This window comes from Megalobrama amblycephala, linkage group LG4 (genome assembly GCF_018812025.1).
Source record: "Megalobrama amblycephala isolate DHTTF-2021 linkage group LG4, ASM1881202v1, whole genome shotgun sequence".
Lineage (NCBI taxonomy): Eukaryota > Metazoa > Chordata > Actinopteri > Cypriniformes > Xenocyprididae > Megalobrama > Megalobrama amblycephala.
In genome coordinates this window covers 14,528,196-14,548,338 of record NC_063047.1, presented here as the reverse complement: position 1 = coordinate 14,548,338, position 20,143 = coordinate 14,528,196, and the positions used below count along the sequence as shown (strand labels likewise).

At 36.1% G+C, this 20,143-nt stretch overlaps 1 protein-coding gene and 1 long non-coding RNA gene across 7 annotated transcripts in view; one reads left to right on the top strand and one right to left on the bottom strand.

Moving 5' to 3' along the window:
• spns2 (spinster homolog 2 (Drosophila)) overlaps nucleotides 1-9,814 on the top strand; it is an 82,023-nt gene extending 72,209 nt beyond the window's left edge. For all 4 annotated transcript variants that reach the window (XM_048187782.1, XM_048187783.1, XM_048187781.1 and 1 more), the window contains 3 exons: nucleotides 910-1,073; nucleotides 4,113-4,149; nucleotides 6,873-9,814. In XM_048187782.1, the coding sequence (XP_048043739.1) occupies nucleotides 910-1,073; nucleotides 4,113-4,149; nucleotides 6,873-6,884 (213 nt within the window). In that variant the 3' untranslated portion in view covers nucleotides 6,885-9,814. The remainder of the gene's footprint in view (nucleotides 1-909; nucleotides 1,074-4,112; nucleotides 4,150-6,872) is intronic.
• On the bottom strand, nucleotides 219-14,349 carry LOC125266781. 3 transcript variants are annotated; one of them, XR_007184553.1, is made up of 4 exons: nucleotides 14,135-14,349; nucleotides 10,282-10,458; nucleotides 1,852-2,038; nucleotides 219-1,401 (listed from the first exon to the last, which is right to left on the bottom strand). It is a non-coding gene; the product is annotated as an uncharacterized LOC125266781 (long non-coding RNA). The 3 variants fall into 3 exon arrangements; XR_007184552.1 differs by lacking the exon at nucleotides 14,135-14,349 and adding an exon at nucleotides 13,784-13,845; XR_007184551.1 differs by lacking the exon at nucleotides 14,135-14,349 and adding an exon at nucleotides 10,710-10,956.
• Nucleotides 14,350-20,143: the final 5,794 nt, after the last annotated feature.

The window sequence follows — 20,143 nt, the reverse complement described above, 5'->3', positions numbered from 1 at the left end:
AAATATAGTTAAGTAGGTACACACATACCCACTTCACAGACACAGACCTCACTGTCAGCACCCACTCATACACCTTTTAGTGTCAGCATTCCTACCCAACCTATGAGACTCACACACTAGTGCTGATGCTAACAGATTAGCCATGTTAAAGTGAGTCACTGGACTCCGAGGAGATTATTAGCCCTGTTAAACATTGTTTCAATACTGCTGTCAGTGTCTTTGTGTCAAAATATACATCTTTTGCTTTATTTTTTAATAATATAATACATTAGAATGGCTAGTACAAAGCATTTAATCATATTAACACTAGAAACATCCCTTTGTTTTTGTTTTGTTTTTTTGTTCACAGGTCTGTTATAAAAAAGTTGAGTTTTGTGGTCCATACGCTACTGTAAGAAGTTGACAAAATTAATTTTAGCAGATGTATGCATTTAAAAATGATTTTCCAGGAAAAAGGAACAAAAATATTGCTGACTCATCCTGCACTACACTATTTGTACTATTTTTGTACAATCAGATGCCCACTAGAATGGCAATATCTCTCGCTAATGTTACATAGGAAATATGTTGTGGTCTTTAACATTAAGAACCAGTCGCTGACTATTGACTGAGTGAATCCTGAGGGAACAAACAGCATTAAATTGAATCAGTTTATGATAAATTTAATCATATGCAAACTAATTGTCTTTTTATAGATTTATTGACTTACTATTGAACAGATACCAATAGCTTAAGACAAGTTAACACAAGGATTAACCATTCACCCAGTAACTGATTGACACAGCACAGCTCTTGAAGACAATATTAGGAAGTTAATTATTGCATTAATGTCACTGATGGCTCACAGCAGAATTTCCCTTTGTTTGCTAATGAGTTCTCCTTTGTTTGTGTCTCTGTGTGTTCATGCAGATATCAGACTCACTGCAGGAGAGCTACGCTACGTCAGCGTTATGGCAGTTCCTGAGCTTGGGATATGCCCTCATGCTTTGCCCCTTTGTCATCGTCCTGGGGGGGATGTTCTTCCTTGCCACCGCCCTTTTCTTCCTCGACGATCGTGACAAAGCGGAGAAACAGTGAGTGCTTAAACCTATACTCTTAACCTTGATAGCTAACAGTAATTCAGTCTAATCTTTTAAATCGTTGTTCTAATGACATCGAGGTGCTTCCGTTTCAAGGGTCCTCACTTTACATTCCTAAATGGGGCTATCATTTCTCATTTCCTCCACTGACAATGACAATCCGGAGAATAGCGGTTGCCATGGTGATTTTGGTAGCTTTGGCCATCTTTGTGTGCCTGGTGAATAGCCTCAGGTGGATAGTTAATCCATGAGGATGAACGAGCTGGAAAGATGGACAGAGATCCAGACGTATTCTCATACAAAGACACTCTGCATAAGTGATCTGCCAAGGGGGAAATGACACATCACATGGGTTACTGATGATCTTTAGTAGATCAAGTGCTTCCCTTTATAACCGTTATAAGAAAGATTTCAAAATAAATGTTATTTCGGTACACTAACATTGGCTCGAGACGAGCTAAGCAAATTTATGAATATAGCATTTACAGAAAGTGTTTGCAAGACTTTGTCCAGTAAAAACAGTCATGGTGACATGAGAGGAATTGAACATCAAATAAACCTCAATGTTGTCTTCTGCTATTCAAGCTACCCAGACATGTAATTTCATTTGAACATGTCATAAGCCATTATGAGATACTATATATCTATGTATATTTACACATAGACATTTTAAAACAGACCTTTATTTAAAACATATGATGGTTTGGTTATGGAAGAGTCCCATTCCCTTAAAAGGTAAAGACAAACATGATACCCAAACTTTGCGACTCACTTTCCTTTTTGTGGCAGTCTTTTATCAAGTGGATTTCCTGTGTGTGTTGCCACTCAAAAATGACTTCCTTCCTGTCTGCTTGGGGACATTTTTAGGCAGGGTGGTATGTTGGATTACTGCGGAAGATCTTCCCACGATAGGTCTTAGAGACGGCCCAGGAGGTTGACTTTTCTTCTTGTCTCGCCATCTATTACAACAGGCAGATTAATCACTACGGTCATTTTTCACAAGGAGCTACTCAACAAGATTATTTAATGCTCTTTTTCCTGCTATATATCATACGTATAGTGGAATACAAATAGTGTACTTGAAACCACAAATACAGGTCTTGAATAAATCTATTTTAATGAATAAATCTCAACAAAAAATACAGTGACTATGTTTAAAAGTTTAGTGTCAAAAAGAATAATATATAACTGACTATTTTCAAGTTGGTTTCCCTGAACACTTTCCACTTCTACTACTGGTCAGACAAACAGATAGCCAAAACAAAACCCTGGCCAAAACTCACACATTTGGTTGAGCCAATGTTGCGGGTCGGACACTCAAATAAACAGAGCAATGTTTTGAAGCACTACAGTGCTTATTCAGGGATATAAACCTATGAATGACTCACTTATAGTTATCTCTGCATATTAAAATAGGATAAAAGAAAGTATTTTAACATCCAAAAAACTACAAACGTCACTTCAGATGTAAAATAAATGACAAAAACACTTAATTTAGAATATAAAACTTTACTTTTAAGTTTAGAATAAATGTGACAAAAATACTTCACTTTTAAGATTAGAATAAATATGATCACCTTTAAATATAGAGTAAATAAAACAAGTGAAGGTGTATCCTTAAAGACGTTCAAAGCAGTTGACTCCCACATTTGGTTGTAGATTATACAGGAGTTTTGCCAAACCATTGGCTTTATGTAGCCAACATGGTTTAAAAGAGCCACTGAATTGCAGCTATATATGGCATGTAAAGATCTGCAATATCATGCATGCCAAAAGCGGCAGCTACAGATTAAAGCAGTTATGTTTGTGGATGCAGCATAAACTATAAGCTTATATCCAGCCGTCATGAGCCTGTACATTTATACATTAAACATAACTCTTGCATAACACCCTTCTTACAGTTTTTCATAAGCATTGCATCATCACAAGGTTCAATCCAGTCTAAAAATAGTATTTTAACTGTGCTGTTTCAGGCCCAGTAGTTCTTTATTCACAAATATCTTGTTATGTGAATGTAGCCTCCTCTTTTGTCTTCCTCTATTTATAGACGCAACATGCAAAATGAAAGGCGTTCACTGAAGCGGAGGAATATATATTGAGCTTAAAAGAGTTCTTTATTTCGAGGTTGTTAGCTGTTTTAGGCCGGGAGGGAGCCATTTATAGTGCAGGGGAAAACACTGTGCACAGAGGCAGTCACGCAAAATACACACACGCATTTGTCTCATAGCCTTTGCTGTCTGGCATCAGTTGGCATATGTCCATAGGGATGTACTGTGGATATAAGCATCCCCGAACTGTGTGTTAAAGCACATGCAGCCTGTAAGGAAGACAATCACACTGCCATGAAGTGTCCCCACATTGAGATTTCCAATAGAGTGAGTGAAATTACAAGTAAGCAAGATTAGGATGTCATATAGGGCAAAAAAGTGTGAAGTGAAAATGCTGAGATAATAATTAGCTACTTCTACACAGAAGTAGTGTTTCTCACATCAAGAATCTCGATCTTAACCAACTATTTTAATGCCAGGATTTTTGGACAACATAATATGATATTTTGGTATGATATGTTATACTGCTGTTTAACATAATGGCATCTATGTTGAATAAAAATAAATATTTAAAAAATAATATTTAAATTACATTTTAAAAATATTTCCAATTTTTTCTTTTTTAAGTGTATTTTTCTACCCATGTAATATACAGTAAAGTGAAATATTTAATATATATATATATATATATATATATATATATATATATATATATATATATATATATATATAAATAACCATTTAAAACCAGGCCTGTAAAAATAAGTAATCCAATGATTTCCAACCAGTTTTTAGAAATTAAAATATCAAATTTAGTGTTAAAAAATATTGTCTTAAACATAGTTACCATGTTAACTTTGACAACCCTACAACCCAACATTAAGATATCCTGGTCATGTGAGTGTACAATTATTGAAAAGCATTGCACAAATATCTACACAATTCTTTCCCTCATTATTCTGTTTTTTTTCCTTTAATTTTTCAGTGTAAACCAGCTTTCCCGACAGCCGTCCGCAGTTAAGGTAAGACCTCAAATTCCTGCAAGCCTCCAACAAAGGCTCCTAGGTTACACAACTGTTATCCTGTTTACATTTTTAAATACAGAATACAATGGTTCAAGCTTATTTATCAGAAGGTATTCAGGACTGTAAGAGGAGAAATTATAACACCAAGTTTGTTTTACACATTAAAATAACAGAGGATCATAATAATAGTGAATAGAATAGTTTATGAAATTGGCACTGGGCTCTTGGTGGCTTCACTTGTTCATTTTAATACATATTTTGAGTAGCGCTTTGGGTGACCAGGTTATTTCATCAGTTAATAATCTCAAATCTGGCTCCTCTTCAAGCCTCTGTTCCTGCCTCCTTCCCCTCTTTCTCTTATCAGCCTCTCACACTCACTGTTATGAGCCTGTTTGTATAATTACCATGACTTTGTATGCCCTAAAAGAATGACAAAGCATCAAAAGAAAGAGAAAGAAAACATCTAACGACATCGGGAAATAGGCTTCTCTTGTTGCCAGTTTTTTAGGTGGAGGACAATGTGTGGAGCAGTACACTAAAAATAACTAGTCCCCCAACTATTCGATTGAGAGGGCGGATTGTGAATGTTAAATGTGGTCATGTATTTTTGTTCTGCAGACAGGCTGTCCCAAGTTAGCTGTCCTACTCTTCTACTACACCCTCCACTTTCTAATTAGCAAAACTACTACTCTTTATTAGGTTAACAGCCTAAACTGGCTGCAGTTTAAGAGGAAATCAATGAGATATCTCTGGCTGGATGAAGCGCAAATCGTGGCCTTGAGGGTTAGCCTGTCAGAGGCACATAAATTAGCATAAATGAGCATGTGATGGCAAGACATATTGCCTCAGTCATTTATATAAATGGGAAAAGTTCTCTAATCAATAGGGGTCAAAGCACAAAGTGGAGAGGAAACCGCAGAGTTACATAACAGACGGTCACCCACACACACGCTATTAGAAAAGGAATTACGAGGAGGCACGGTGATGTGACAGCGGGAGTGGGAGTACGGGAAAAATCACTATTGTGACATTAGCCTTGATGAAGGCTGAAGATTTCAGACAGGAAGGGCCTGCAACCAATGCAATGAGAAGATATTAGAGAGAGCAAATGAGAGATGAAAGAGAAAGCAAAGGGCCTATGCCCTTGGATTATAAAGCAGATGGAAGACGTGCTAATCACTAAAGAGATCTTGCATTGTGAGAGCTTAAATCTAGAGGACAAATACTAGCATGATACAACAAAATAGAGAGCCTTTCTATAAAAAGCTTGTCTTTACTTTTAGAGAACATCTCCTAATCAATGAACACAACCAGATATGTCTTTCAGCCATTCACCCTTTAGGCAGAGTTTAAAGGATTAGTTCACTTCAAATGAAAATTACCCAAGCTTTACTCACCTTCAAGCCATCCTAGGTGTATATGACTTTCTTCTTTCTGATGAACACAATCGGAGTTATAGTAATACATTTCCTGACCAATCCAAGCTAATGGCAGTGAACGGGTCCAACGAGTATGAAGCTCAAGAAAGTGCATCCATCTATCATAAACGTACTCCACATGGCTCTGGGGGGGGTAAATAAAGGCCTTCTGAAGTGAAGCGATGTGTTTGTGTAAGAAAAATATCCATATTTAACAAAAGTAAAATATCTAGCTTCCGCCAGACCGCCTTCCGTATTCAACTTAAGAAAAAAAAAAAAAAAAATACTTTTCATAATTTTAATACAGAAAGGCGTAGGGCGTAGCATAAGCATTTTGAACTGTGAGAGTTTTACACTTTCTTTGAGTATGTTTATGATGGATGGAGGCACTTTCTTGAGCTTCATACTCGTTGGTCCTGTTCACTGCCAGTATAAAGCTCGGATGCGTCAGGATATTTATTAATATAACTCCGATTGTGTTCATCAGAAAGAAGAAAGTCATATACACCTAGGATGGCTTGAGGGTGAGTAAAGCTTGGGCTAATTTTCATTTTAAAGTGAAGAAATCCTTTAACATAGTTGGATTTCCTAAATACATATTATTCCCAATATGAACGGAAGAGTTATGTATAATACTGTTTAAAAGTTTATGTAATATTGTGATATATTTTAATGTCTTGTCCTTGAAAACCCCTGGTTTAAATAACCAAATCCAGCATTAGTCCATTATTACTGAATTGTTTTACTGTATTTGAGAGAGTGTTATCACACAGTGAAGAAAACAATGATTTGTTTAATAGTAGAGGAGCTTCTAGGCCAGATTATTTGTGGCATAATGACAGACAAATCCCAAACAAGACCCTGGATGCTCTGTAAACGTCACTGATGTGATTATCTAAGCATAATACCCTAGTATTTAACATTTATAGTTACGTTGCATCAGCCATATATCATCTTAGGGTTCTGTTGTTCTCTGCATTTCTGCACGCTACCATAATAAATTGAGACTAATTAAAATAATTGTCAAGTTTGTGACAGACACATATTGTGATGTCAGCAGGGCAGCTGTGGGAAGCTTCCAGAGCTGGGAAGAAGCTCTGGTCGTAGTGTGTATGTGTGGGGATGGGGGTTGGTATAACTCACTAGCAGCACCAGACAGATGGCTCATTGGGTACTGACTTCTAATAATTAAAATGAAACATCCTGTAGGGAAGCCAGAGACTAGGATGTTATTGCACCAAATTTTATTCAACAACTATAAACAGCCAGACTGACACCTCTTTGTCTTTTTCATTCCCTCAGGTTACCAAATGAGAAGAGGCTGCAGCAATGAAGAAAAAGTGGAATGATGGACAGGTGGAGGGGAAAAAAAACAGAAGGAATAAAACTTGCAGCTAACCCGCTATACGCACACTCAACATACTCTCGGATCACCGCTATCATCGTCATCTCTGCTTTTTCGTCCCATTCTGTGAAGGCCGTTCTGAATTCGAGTCGCACCTTGCTTGCCCCAGTAAACCTTCAGCTGGAAAGAGGTCAGCCAATCAGCAGCTGGTGTGCAGCTATTAACGATGTATATAAAGAGCCACGTGGGCTCCTATGGGTGTTTAGAAGAGGGTGCACTAGCGCACTCAGTGCCATACTACTGAACACAGCACGGACACACACTCCCGTCCTGTCACGCTGCCTGTCGATCCGCACCAAGTGCCATAACATCACATTCCTAATGGAGACCAGTACCAGTGATGCTCACAGCCAACAGAGGCTCACCAACACACCAAAACCCACCCAAAAATCTGTAAATACAGAACTGAAGGAATCACTCACATCAAATCAACTACCCAACAAAAGCTACTCGGTGAGTCCTGCCTTAAGAAATCTGGCAGAGACACAGGTCTGGTCCCCGGTCACTTTTTTTTCTTTTATAAAGTTTCTTTTCTTTGTTTATTGTTAAATGTATTTTCTGTTCTTTTTCTTAGCACTTACCATTTTAATGCAGTGCCAGTGACATCATGCAGCCACGCATGACACCTTTGAAATCGATCATTATCTTTTCTCTTCTTGCTCTGTGTGTTTTTACAACTGAAACTGGAGGGACTTCATAAACTATAGCTGAAAGGGACACTGGATTGTAAATATTATCTTTTCATAATGAAGAAACAACATGTAAATGCTTTCATACTGAACTTTACTGAACAGTCTGCCAGGATAAATCGCATATTATGCCCGAGAGGGGAGCAGAAATACTGAAAAAATGTTGTAAAAGTGAACAAAGCCAAGGTTATCGTCACTTATCTAGTGTTTTTCAGCGAGGAATTCCGTCCGCAGTGCCGGGTTACCCACCCAGACAGGCCAACCTTCATTTTAACTGCGGATAAGATTCACTAGCTCGGTCTTTAAGAATGAAAGTCTTTGTATGTTGGCTTACCTTGATCATTTGGTTTTATATATCCCTTTACTGGAAGAGAAGAGAGAGAAAGGATGATAGTGTATCGCAGCCAAGTTAATTGCCTACACTGCAATCCATCCATTTTTTAAAAAAAGGGAGAAATTTAACTCAAGCTAAGTCTGGATTGCTTTTTTTGTTTTGTTTTTGTATGTGTGTGGATTCTGTGAATTTTGTGGAAATTCTTTTAGCAGAAATCAGATGTTTTGAATATGTTGCATACACTAAGAAAAGCACTTTGCTTTTCACTGAGTAGTCTTGGATATGAAGAAATAGAATTGGAGGGAAAACTGCAGATAATATTAGTTTTCGCTGTTATTGGCCTGTGTGGTTGTGCTTCAGAATATAGTTTGTAATATATGCAATTTAAAAGAAGATTTCATCATTAGCAAACATGAAAGCTTTGACAGTGGCAATAATTTGTATATTCTCCTATTTAGCAAGATTTTTCAGTGCACACACACACACACACACACACACACACACACACACATACACACCACTGTCACTTTTCTGGAACCTGGTGTTACCAAATCTGTCTGTGTCTGAAGCCGTTCAAGTGTAAATCTGTTCTCAAAGAGAAGCCGATGCTCTTTCCAATCTTAAAAAAAGCACCTTGCCTATAGATTGAAGGGGGGGAAAAAGCTAATCTGTGTTTTGAAGGTCTGACTTAACATGTCATGTGAAATTACCGTCCCTGTTTGCCAGTCATATCCTCTTAGCTTTCATCATGGAAGGTGAAAAGCCTTTGAATGTGATTCTGTCCAATCCAATGTGTTTACACATGCAAATTTATCTTAATGAAGCTTTTTATATTATTGTTATTATTCTTTTACAGATGTCTTTTTCTTTCTTTTTACAAATATGATTTTTATATATATATATATATATATAAACACTATAAAGAGAAACTATTATGCAGCCATTTTAATATATTGTAAACTGCTTTAATGCAATGTATTTATTATTACGTTTTTGTTTTGTTTATTTGCTCCCCTTGCTGATAAGATGGTATAAGGGAAAAACAATGTCATAGATATGATGTACAGTTTCGTTTTGTTTATTTTTCTTTGAAAATGCCTCCTCATCACCATTTGAAGAATTTCTCAGTTGTTCATCTCAGAGAACTGTGTTTTCACAGGAGCCAATTATTTTACCGGTTCACACAAACACACAGCATGATTTATACTCTACAAAACTACATGTATTGTGTACTAAGATGTTTGTTAGACCAATGAACTGATAATTGATTTATTTTGCACAAGCAACTGGGTGTGTGAATAATGTGTTGATCAGGGGGTTTCTCTTACTGTCTAATCCAATAGTTCTACACTGGCATTTTGTAAGTGCTAGCTTTGAGGGATTATTACCCATTCACTGCCTGGCTACTAGCTTTTCAAAGTTATTTTACATGCTGATTATATGATTATTGTTTATTTGTTTGTTGAAAGGCAATGCTCACGGTGATCTAGATCGGATGAACGACTGGCTTAATGTTTGTAAGGCCGAGTTCTTTTTATCAACAAAACCCGATGCTAATGAACAGTTTTATGAGATCATTTTAATTGCTGAATCGTGAGAATTGAGTATTTCAGATTGCACATTTTCTTGTCATACAAGAATTCTGTAAAAATTAACCTATTTCTGATGTCAAGCAGAAATTAAAAGGTGATTTTATTTTTTAGAGCAAGTGTGATTATAAAGAAGAAAAGTATCTAGGACGTTTACTGTGATGCTCCCACGGGGATATACAACCTATATGTAACTGATCAAAATAAACTTATTTAATCAAAACAGAGCAATATGTTGTATTTTTTTAACATTAGATTAAAGTGCACTTGATTTCAATTGGTTAACGTTATGCATTGGGTATGATTTTGTTTTTGGAAAGAAATTAATACTTTTGTTCAGCAAGAATGCATTGAATTGATCAAAAGAGACAGTAGAGATTTGTAATGTTAAATAAATGCTTTCTTTCTTTTTACTTAGTTGTGGGGGAAAATGTCATTGTTTTCCAAAAAAAAATAGGTCAGTATTGTATTTAGTATTGTGCATGATACCTAATGTATGAACTAATCCTTATAAATTAGGCCCTATAAAACCTTTTTGTAAAATATGATCTATTTTTTACCTAAGGAAGATATGAATGATCATCAGACTAAAATAAAATATCTTCTACATTACCGATTCACAGTGATTAGAAGCAGCTACACTCCTACAGCACATGAATGGGCTCTAATGTCAGAGAGCCCCATTAGCACATACCTGGGGGGACAGAAGCCCTCTCTCTTCCTCTTTTTCAGATGTAGAAGTGGGGGTGGACTCAGCAAAAGGTTTCATTTTCATCGGGCAGTGTAAGAGTCAGCCTGGATTTGGGGGACTGGATAAAGTCCAGCATTGTTTAGAGAGGCACACTGCACCTCTGTTGCCCGGCAACAGTTTCTGTGACACCAGAGAAGAAGAATGTAGATGGAGAAGGTCACCAGTGTGTTGACAAGACATGAAACACCTACATAGCCGGTGACTGTTGCTGAAAATATGAGAAAATGTGCCTAGCAACAGCTGTCACATTCATCCATATAACACATGAAAAAATAATATTTGCTCATGGTGTGACCTGAACTGCATATGAAAGCAAATCGAGAAAGTTCACAAATATCTGCAACTGTGACCAAAGCTGAGTGAAGAATTACCTCATAGGCTACCCTACAACAGTGGTTTTTCCTTTTTTTTTGTGAAGGGGGCTCCTCAAGCTCCTCAAGACAATAACTCGGTCACAAAAAAGCATAAAGAACAGAAGACCCAATGGCCAAATATCTCTAGAGTCAGCCGATAATGAGGAGGTGTTTTCCTTTAGACATGTCACTCGTATTGTTTTGAATGGGGAGAAAGTGTAACGCGCAATATGGCGGAATAAGTCCCGCCTTCTAAATAAGAGCCAATCGCCGACTGGTAAAGTCATCGCGTCACTTCAGCGGCCGTTAGAAACAGTCAGACGCGCGCATCCAAAGAGACGCGCATTTAGGTCTGCGCATGCGCATTAGCTTGAGCCAGCCTGAAAAATAGTTTTTTTTTTTGTCATGATTCGAGCGTTTAGAAACTAAATTTATGAGCCGGTTGTTGTTAGGTTTCATTGGTGATTTCATATATGAAATTTAATAGTAAGGTTGGCGAACAGTTTTGGAGAATTCGATGTTTCCCCATTCAAAGAGATTGCATGATGCCCAGGATGCCCGATAGGCGTTTCAAAGATGGCCGCCGAGTGAAATGACTTGTCTTAAAGGGACTTTGGTTAAACGCAGAGCTGATTGTCTCATACGCCCCAAAATTGCTTACCGTGGCTGCATTCAGTCAGAAGTATTGATCACAGGAGCTTTTCTAATCACAAGTGACCCCATCTAACCTTTGATAGGAAGGTCCTTAACTAGTTTAAAGGAAACATCTCAATGTTTGACTAATTTACAGTCTTACCATTCAATTTCAGTTTTACACACTGAAGATGATCTATCTTATTGACAGCCATTTCAATATTTACATTTGTAAGAAAATTGAAGCTAATTGAAGCAGGATCCTAAAATGAAGAGAATATATGTCAAATAGGGGTAGCCTAAGCTCAAATCAGAACAAACTGGCATTCAATATTTATATTTGGATTAGATTAAAACAATAAACTCTATTGAAGTGATGAAGACCTTTTCTCACTGGACATTAAACTCTGATAAACTGACAGAAATGCACTGGCCAAGCAACCCAAACCTAATTCTGACATGACAGCATGAGAAAACACTGTCAAAGTCAACAGAACAGAGGCGATCTGACAGGAAACTCTAGGGTGTAGACAGGATATAATGGTTCCTTATACTCAGCAGGAAAATCAATGTGGTGATTTCTTTTCCATGGAACTGTTAAAACACTCTGTGAGCCAAAGAAACAAACAATAAAAACAAGGGTAAGTTTAGGGCATTTGTAAGCTTAAGCAAATATTTGCTGAAACTTGTGTCAATTTTTGATTGGTTATTTTGACAAGTCACTTTATTTAGCTATTTTGCTAGTTAGTTACATGATAGTTCATCCAAAAATGAAAATGTTGTCATTATTTACACAAGCTCATGTCATTCCAAATATGTATGACTTCTGTGTAACACAAAAGACTTTTTGAAGAATTTCTCAGTGTCATTATATACAATGGAAGCCAATGGGGTTCAATGTCATTTTGGACACCACTGAATTTTATTGTATGGAGAAATATATGTTCCACAAAAGAAAGTCACACAGGTTTGAAGGGATATGAGAATGCTTAAATGAAGTTTCATTTTTGGCTGATCTATTCTACACCCGTAAGACCTTATCTTCAGAACACGAATTAAGATATTTTTGATAAAATCCAATGGCTCAGTGAGGCCTCTATTGCCAGCAATGTCACCGAACCTCTCAAGATCCAGAAAGGTGCTAAAAACATATTTAAATCAGTTCATGTGAGTACTGTGGTTCTACCTTAATATCATAAAGCGACAAGAATACTTTTTGTGCACCAAAAAAACAAAATAATGACATTTCAACAGTATCTAGACATGGATGATTTCAAAACACTGCTTGGAAGCTTTACAAATCTTTTGTTTCGAATCAGTGATTTGGATCGCGTATCAAACTGCTGAAATCACGTGACTTTTGTGCTCCGAACAACTGATTCGAAACAAATGATTTGTCAAGCTTCAAAGCAGTGTTTTGAAATCAGCCATCACTAGATACTGTTGAAAAGTCGTTATTTTGTTGGGTTTTTTTGGTACACAAAAAGTATTCTCGTCGCTTTATGATATTAAGGTAGAACCACTGTACTCACATGAACTGTTTTAAACATGTTTTTAGTAGCTTTATGGATCTTGAGAAGTTCGGTGTCATTGCTGGCAATAAAGACCTCACTGAGCCATTGGATTTCATCAAAAACATCTTAATTTGTGTTCGAAGATGAACAAAGATCGTACGGGTGTGGAACGATATGAGGATCAGTAATTAATGACATATTTTTCATTTTTGGGTGAACTAACCCTTTAACACATAAAATAACTTTTTTATAGATGAACAATAGCAATTTCCGCTTTCCCTTGAATTTTTAAAGGTGCCCAAGAATGCTTTTTCACAAGATGTAATATAAGTCTAAGGTGTCTCCTGAATCTGTGAAGTTTCAGCTCAAAATACCCCATAGATTTTTTTAAATTAATTTTTTTAACTGCCTATTTTGGGGCATCATTAACAATGCACTGATTTACACTCGCGCCGCCCCCTTAAATCGCGTGCTCCCTGCCACACGAGCTGTCGACTATATTACAGCGCATTTACAAAGTTCACACAGCTAATATAACCCTCAAATGGATCTTTACAAGATGTTCGTCATGCATGCTGTATGCATGCTTCGGATCATGTGAGTATAGTATTAATTTGGATGTTAAAGTTTTATTTTGAGTGAATTTGAGGCTGTCCTCCGTGGCTAACGGCTAATGCTACACTGTTGGAGAGATTTATAAAGAATGAAGTTGTGTTTATGCATTATACAGACTGCAAGTGTTTAAAAATGAAAATAGAGACGGCTCTTGTCTCTGTGAATACAGTAAGAAACGATGTTAACTTTAACCACATTTAACAGTACATTAGCAACATGCTAACGAAACATTTAGACAATTTACAAATATCAGTAAAAATATCATGCTATCATGGATTATGTCAGTTATTATTGCTCCATCTGCCATTTTTCGCTGTTGTTCTTGCTTACCTAGTCTGATGATTCGGCTGTGTGCAGCTCCAGACGTTAACTGGCTACCCTTGTGTAATCCCTTTCATAATGTTGGGAACATGGGCTGGCATTATGCAAATATTGGGGCGTACACCCCGACTGTTACGTAACAGTCGGTGTTATGTTGAGATTCGCCTGTTTTCCGGAAGTCTTTTAAACAAATTAGATTTATATAAGAAGGAGGAAACAATGGGGTTTGAGACTCACTGTATGTCTTTTCCATGTACTGAACTCTTGTTATTTAACTATGCCAAGGTAAATTCAATTTTTGAATCTAGGGCACCTTTAACAAAAATAATACAACTGAACACAATGAAGTACAGATATCACCTGTATCTTTCCCACAGATTTTCCACACTTGAACTTCTCTCATTGTCTCTGCAGATCTTGTGTCCCACAAGTCAATTGGCTGGTTAAAGAACTGAGCTAAATAAATACAATGATTATAATTGACCAAAAAAAGTCAAATCTGTGAAAAACTAAAACAAGGACAAAGTTTATGGTCCGTGTACGTTTTGATAGTTTGTTTTCCAATTTGAAATGAAATACGCAGAAACGAGAAAACGGTCGTTTCATGTTTTTTCGTTTGTTAAAAAAAACGGAAAAACGAGATTTTGACTCGATTTTCGTTTTTTTCGGGTCACGGATAGAAAACGGAAACACGACTTCAAAACTCGTTTTCCACATGTGGGCGGTCATTACACGCCCCTTTCAGCCGATTGGTCAATCAAATCTGAGCCAGTGACGTCATCTTCAGTTCGTTCAACAAAATAATAGTCCTCTGCCGCTATATCAGTATGTCATAAATCGGCTTTCTTCTGTGCAACCTAACGCGTATTTCACAGAAATATGTTTGCACAGATAAAAAAAAAGTAAAAAAAAAAAAAAACCTACAGTAAATTTAATTAAGTCTGTTTTTAAGCTGTCATTGTGTTTTTAAAATGTAAAATGTAAATGCCTCTACATGTTACCTAGCGCATGACATCCTTTGGGCTACTACCACCGATCAATAGGCTATACATAATGATAGACTATTCTCTGTTATAGATCAGTGGCTAGTGCACTCATTATTTTTTTTCTTATTTTAATGTTTTGTTTACATTTTATACATTTAAATTCAATCATTTAGCAGACGCATTCCTTGCAGTAGACTATGCAGTCATTTTAGAAAATAGGCACTAGGTGGCAACACCTAATAACGGTATCACCATCGGGGGGCTTTTTAGTTTTCCTTAGCTTATAAATGGCCATACAGATTTTATCTCTTAAATTAAACACTTTTATGAACACAGTGAACATTATTATATGTCACAGTTTACTTGCTATCCTCACTTTTTCTGTCTCTCCTTCGCTTTTGAATGAATTAGCTATAAATGGCCCTGAACATTTTACTTTCAATTTCGATTTAACGGCTATTGGCGATTCTGCGTCAATTGCTTTAGTGGACAACAGCAAAACAAAAAAACTCGTATATTAAACATAGAACTTTTATTATCTTTGTAATTATTTTATTATCTTCTATCATCTTTGTAATTATTTTATTTTGTAAATATTCGTGGCTTAAACAGCGGGAAAATTTACTGTATGCAGTTCTGTGGATGTTTTGAAAAACTTAAACTAAACGAAAATTATTGCTGCTTTGTCAAAATAATTTCTGTTTTTTCCCCCTGACTTTCAACTGATGCGATCATCGTTTCATTAACCGACAAGATTATATTAAATTAGAATTAAACGAAATTTGATAAATGTCTGTGAATCATTAAAAAATTCCAGGGGTTTAGTTTTAGCCTATGAACAAATAGCAGAATAAACAACAGAACATGAGGATTCATCATCATCACGCACCTGCAGCGCTTCTGTGAACGGAAGATTCTACAAAGGATTCTATTAGGCCTATATAAAAGGAATAAATAAAAAAAAATATTTCACTTAAGTAATTAACATATTACCAAAATGAAAGGGGAAAAAATGCGACAATATGAGTGTCGGTTCATTTTTGAGAAGTTCACAGAAAGGAAACCGAGATGGCAGAAAATTTCTTTGTTTATTTTACGAGCAATGTTTTGTTTTTATTGTGAGTGTACAAAAATAATAGGCCTTTTTAACCATTCACAGATTCGAATGGTGTTACATATATTTGACCATAAATGTCTGAGTATTTTAAGTTGTTTCCGCTTTTATGAGAAAATTCAAGTGAACGCGTCGGCGCCTCACGCACACACAACATCAGTTTTAGTAACTTGACATAACAGCCTGTTAACTGTCAAAATAACATACATTCAACCAAATATATAAAAAGTTATACTGCTCATTTTAAGTAGTCTGTGTAGGCTACAATAAAAGCGTTTAAATAATAAATATAGTTTAGCCTCCAAATCGTGAATATTGAAACATTTGGATTTGTGTCAAATTAGAGAGGTAATAACGCCGGTTTCTGTTTCAGTTCAGCTTTAAATTAATTCGTTTTAACATTTATATATTATTTTTGTCATAACTAAAATAGCTATGTAGCTGTAATTTTGATCTTCAATGTTTGATCTTTACATATTCCCTCAATCTTTTAACCAAAGGGTTATTAACATTAGCCTATATTCAGCAGGCAATGTTAGGCTATATAAAATAAATAAATAAAGAGAGATGAGCTATTGTTCGTTTTTCAAAATTGCTTACACTACTTATTTATTGTGATTTATTCTATTTATTCAAAATAGAATAAAAAAAAACCTGTAGTTTTTTTTTTGAGCTTTTCATCCGCTCCTCTGTGTGGGTAGTGCAGTTTCAAATATGCATATTCACTATGAATATTAAACTACAAACAGCATTACAACAGCCTGTGTGCTGATTATCATTTCTGAAATAAATATTTCTGTGAAATACGCGTTAGGTTGCACAGAAGGAAGCCGATTTATGACAGCTACTGATATAGCGGCAGAGGACTGTTATTTTGTTGAACGAACTGAAGATGACGTCACTGGCTCAGATTTGATTGACCAATCGGCTGAAAGGGGCGTGTAATGACCGCCCACATGTGGAAAACGAGTTTTGAAGTCGTGTTTCCATTTTCTATCCATGACCCGAAAAAACGAAAATCGAGTCAAAATATCGTTTTTCCGTTTTTTTTAACAAACGAAAAAACGGGAAATGACCATTTTCTCGTTTCTGCGTATTTCATTTCAAATTGGAAAACAAACTATCAAAACGTACACGGACCGACTAACACTACAGGTCCGTGTACCTTCGTATAATTTGTTTTTTCGTTTTTGTCTTCTAAACGGAAAAACAAAGAAAGCATTCATTTATCACATATTCGACCCTCCTCGTGAGCATAAATAAACAAATCTCGAGTCGTTTTTTTCATATTTTTATTTTCGTTTTAATCACACTTTGTTCTAATCCACCAAAAGGAAAAACAATAAAACCAAAATGGATAAACGGCTTGAATATTCGATTTCTACATGGGCGGGAATAAAACGCCCCTTTCCGCTGATTGGTCAACCAAAGATCAAGCCGCGCCATCAGTTCTCAGCTCCAGAATCAGCTCCGCGCAACAGTAGACTATATATCCGATACATTTGTACGGATTATTACAGAGTTTATTGCAACTGCATTTCATCTAGTTCTCATCAAACAGCCAGACTAATAAATAGCTCGACACAACCCGTGCCGGGGCAGAGCCTAGACAGAGCTTTCTTATAAGCTATTCATTCGCGTGAATTTAAATATTAATATTTGGCAGATTTATCATATTAAATATTAATTTACGTGGCATCTGCTCTCACAACTACTCCTAGCCTATGTATTTGGCACACCGCTGTTTTATTTAGCTGACCAACTCTAAAAATCTCTGCTGGAGCAACGCGGCGCGCTGGACAGCTCGGAGAGAATGTATCGGACATTTCATCTAGGTCTATTTCTCCTCAAACAACCAGATTAATGAATGGCTCGACACAAACCCTACAGACTAGACATAGCTTTCTTCTGCCTGCGCATACATTTGCGTGCGGTGGAGTTAGTTTATCATATTAAATATTAATTTATTTACATTGCATCTGCTGTCACAACTACCCCTAATTGGCACACCGCCTGTTTTATTTAGCTGATCAACTCTTGAAAATCTGTGCACCAAAAATGCACGACAAACAGCGCAGAGGGAATGTTACATTGTAGTGAAGTGCAGATCAGCGGTCCTGACTGTTGTTTTGAGCAATACACCGAGTTTATTTCATTAACACTGAGTATGTCCCTCAAAACAATGTTTTATTTTTTCTGCCAGCTAAATTTCTAAAGCAAAGTCACAGATCATTGTGCGACTCGCAACATTAGGTGCACAGAGTAGCCTATAGTAGTAAATTCGTGAATGAATCCGAGTCTTTGAACAAATCGGTTGAGTGATTCACCAGCCATACAGCCTTTCATTACTGAATGAATCAGCGTTTCGAGCGAATCGATTGAATAAAATCACTCGTTCATTAACACAGTGACTTGCTGCCACCTACTGGCGATATTTTATATTCGTTTCATCTTGTAATTTATTTATTTTTGTAAATCATTTTTATAAAAACATAAAATTAATGTAATTACATTATGTATTTGCTCTGCTGTGTGAATGTATTTACAGACCTCTCTAAGCAGCATTAATTGTGTAAATACATCTAAAAGCAACTTCATTGTCTCCTTTGGTTGAAACAAAATAATGTAAAAATATAAATGTATTGACTAAATTTAAGATTTAAAATTAAAAATGGCATGCCTTTAATAAGATATAGCTATTTTAAATATAGCTTATTTTACTAATTAATTTTTTGATGGTAATAGATGGCAATAAATATAAAAATATATATTCATCTCTGGCTTTATTGTTCAAAATGTTATAGTCTACCCTTAAACACGTAATGAATGGCAAGACGCATTAAAAGTTTCTGTTTCTGTTCTGTTTTCAGTTAAAAATGTGTCATTTAAGCGTCATTTAAGTTAATAATTATTGATTCTTACAACGAAAGTGATTCAATCAAAAACTTTAGCTCGATAGACTTAATAGCTGCTGTAAAGCCAAAACAAACGCTGTCTATTAATTTCCTATTATCACTGTGAAGCTGCTTTGAAACAATCTGTATTGTAAGAAGCGCTATATAAATGAAGATGACTTGACCCTTGAATCAATTCTGCTCTGCTCTGATTCTGGAGCTGAGAACTGATGGCGCGGCTTGATCTTTGGTTGACCAATCAGCGGAAAGGGGCGTTTTATTCCCGCCCATGTAGAAATCGAATATTCAAGCCGTTTATCCATTTTGGTTTTATTGTTTTTCCTTTTGGTGGATTAGAACAAAGTGTGATTAAAACGAAAATAAAAATATGAAAAAAACGACTCGAGATTTGTTTATTTATGCTCACGAGGAGGGTCGAATATGTGATAAATGAATGCTTTCTTCGTTTTTCCGTTTAGAAGACAAAAACAAAAAAACAAATTATACGAAGGTACACGGACCACTACAGTACACCATCAGATGAAAATAATAAAAGACAATCTGCGGAGAGCCTCATGATATTCATGCTGTCTGATTATGAATGAAACCATTCCACGCACGTTTTAGTGCAGTCAGCCTATTTGATATTCCTCCTTAAAAGCCAGAGACCAATACAAAGGTCAACGCTAAGAATAGCACCCTATGCCACAAAACTCAGCTTAATTGTGCATTTAGGGAATAAAATAAAACATGCTTAGCCTAAAAGAACACTTCATTAAATATAGAGACAAAAAGGGAACACACAACAGTCTCCATCTTCCTTCATTAATATAAAAAGAAAGAAAAACAGAGAACAGCAGATGAGAACAGACAGATCTCCTATCTAAAAAAAAAGCTCTGGGGACAAATTTAGAGGCATTCAAAAAATCTTGCTTTCAACATAATGGAGGCATCCAACCGTATTTCTCCTATAAAAAGAAGAACTGCTATTACGGCTGTGGTTTCTAAAGTCAGAACAGCATGAATTTTATTATTTATTATCTTTGTCTTCTTGTTGGTTTGTTTGTGTAAGCATACTTGGCAATAAATCTCATTTTGATTCTGATCTAAAAGATACTACAATAGTAAAATAATAATGATAAAAATAAAACAGTAACAAGAATACAGGTAAAAAGCAGAACACTGCACTCTCATTATGAACTCATTATCTTTAGCATTAATGCAATTAAGAAGCTTATAAGCTTGGTAATTCAGACTGGCATGCTAAATTAACTGCCAGTTTAAAAATTACTTTTAATTTTCATGCCACCTTGAAACACATTCATCCACTCGCGACCACTAGAAATGACACGACGGACTGCAGTGTAATGCAATG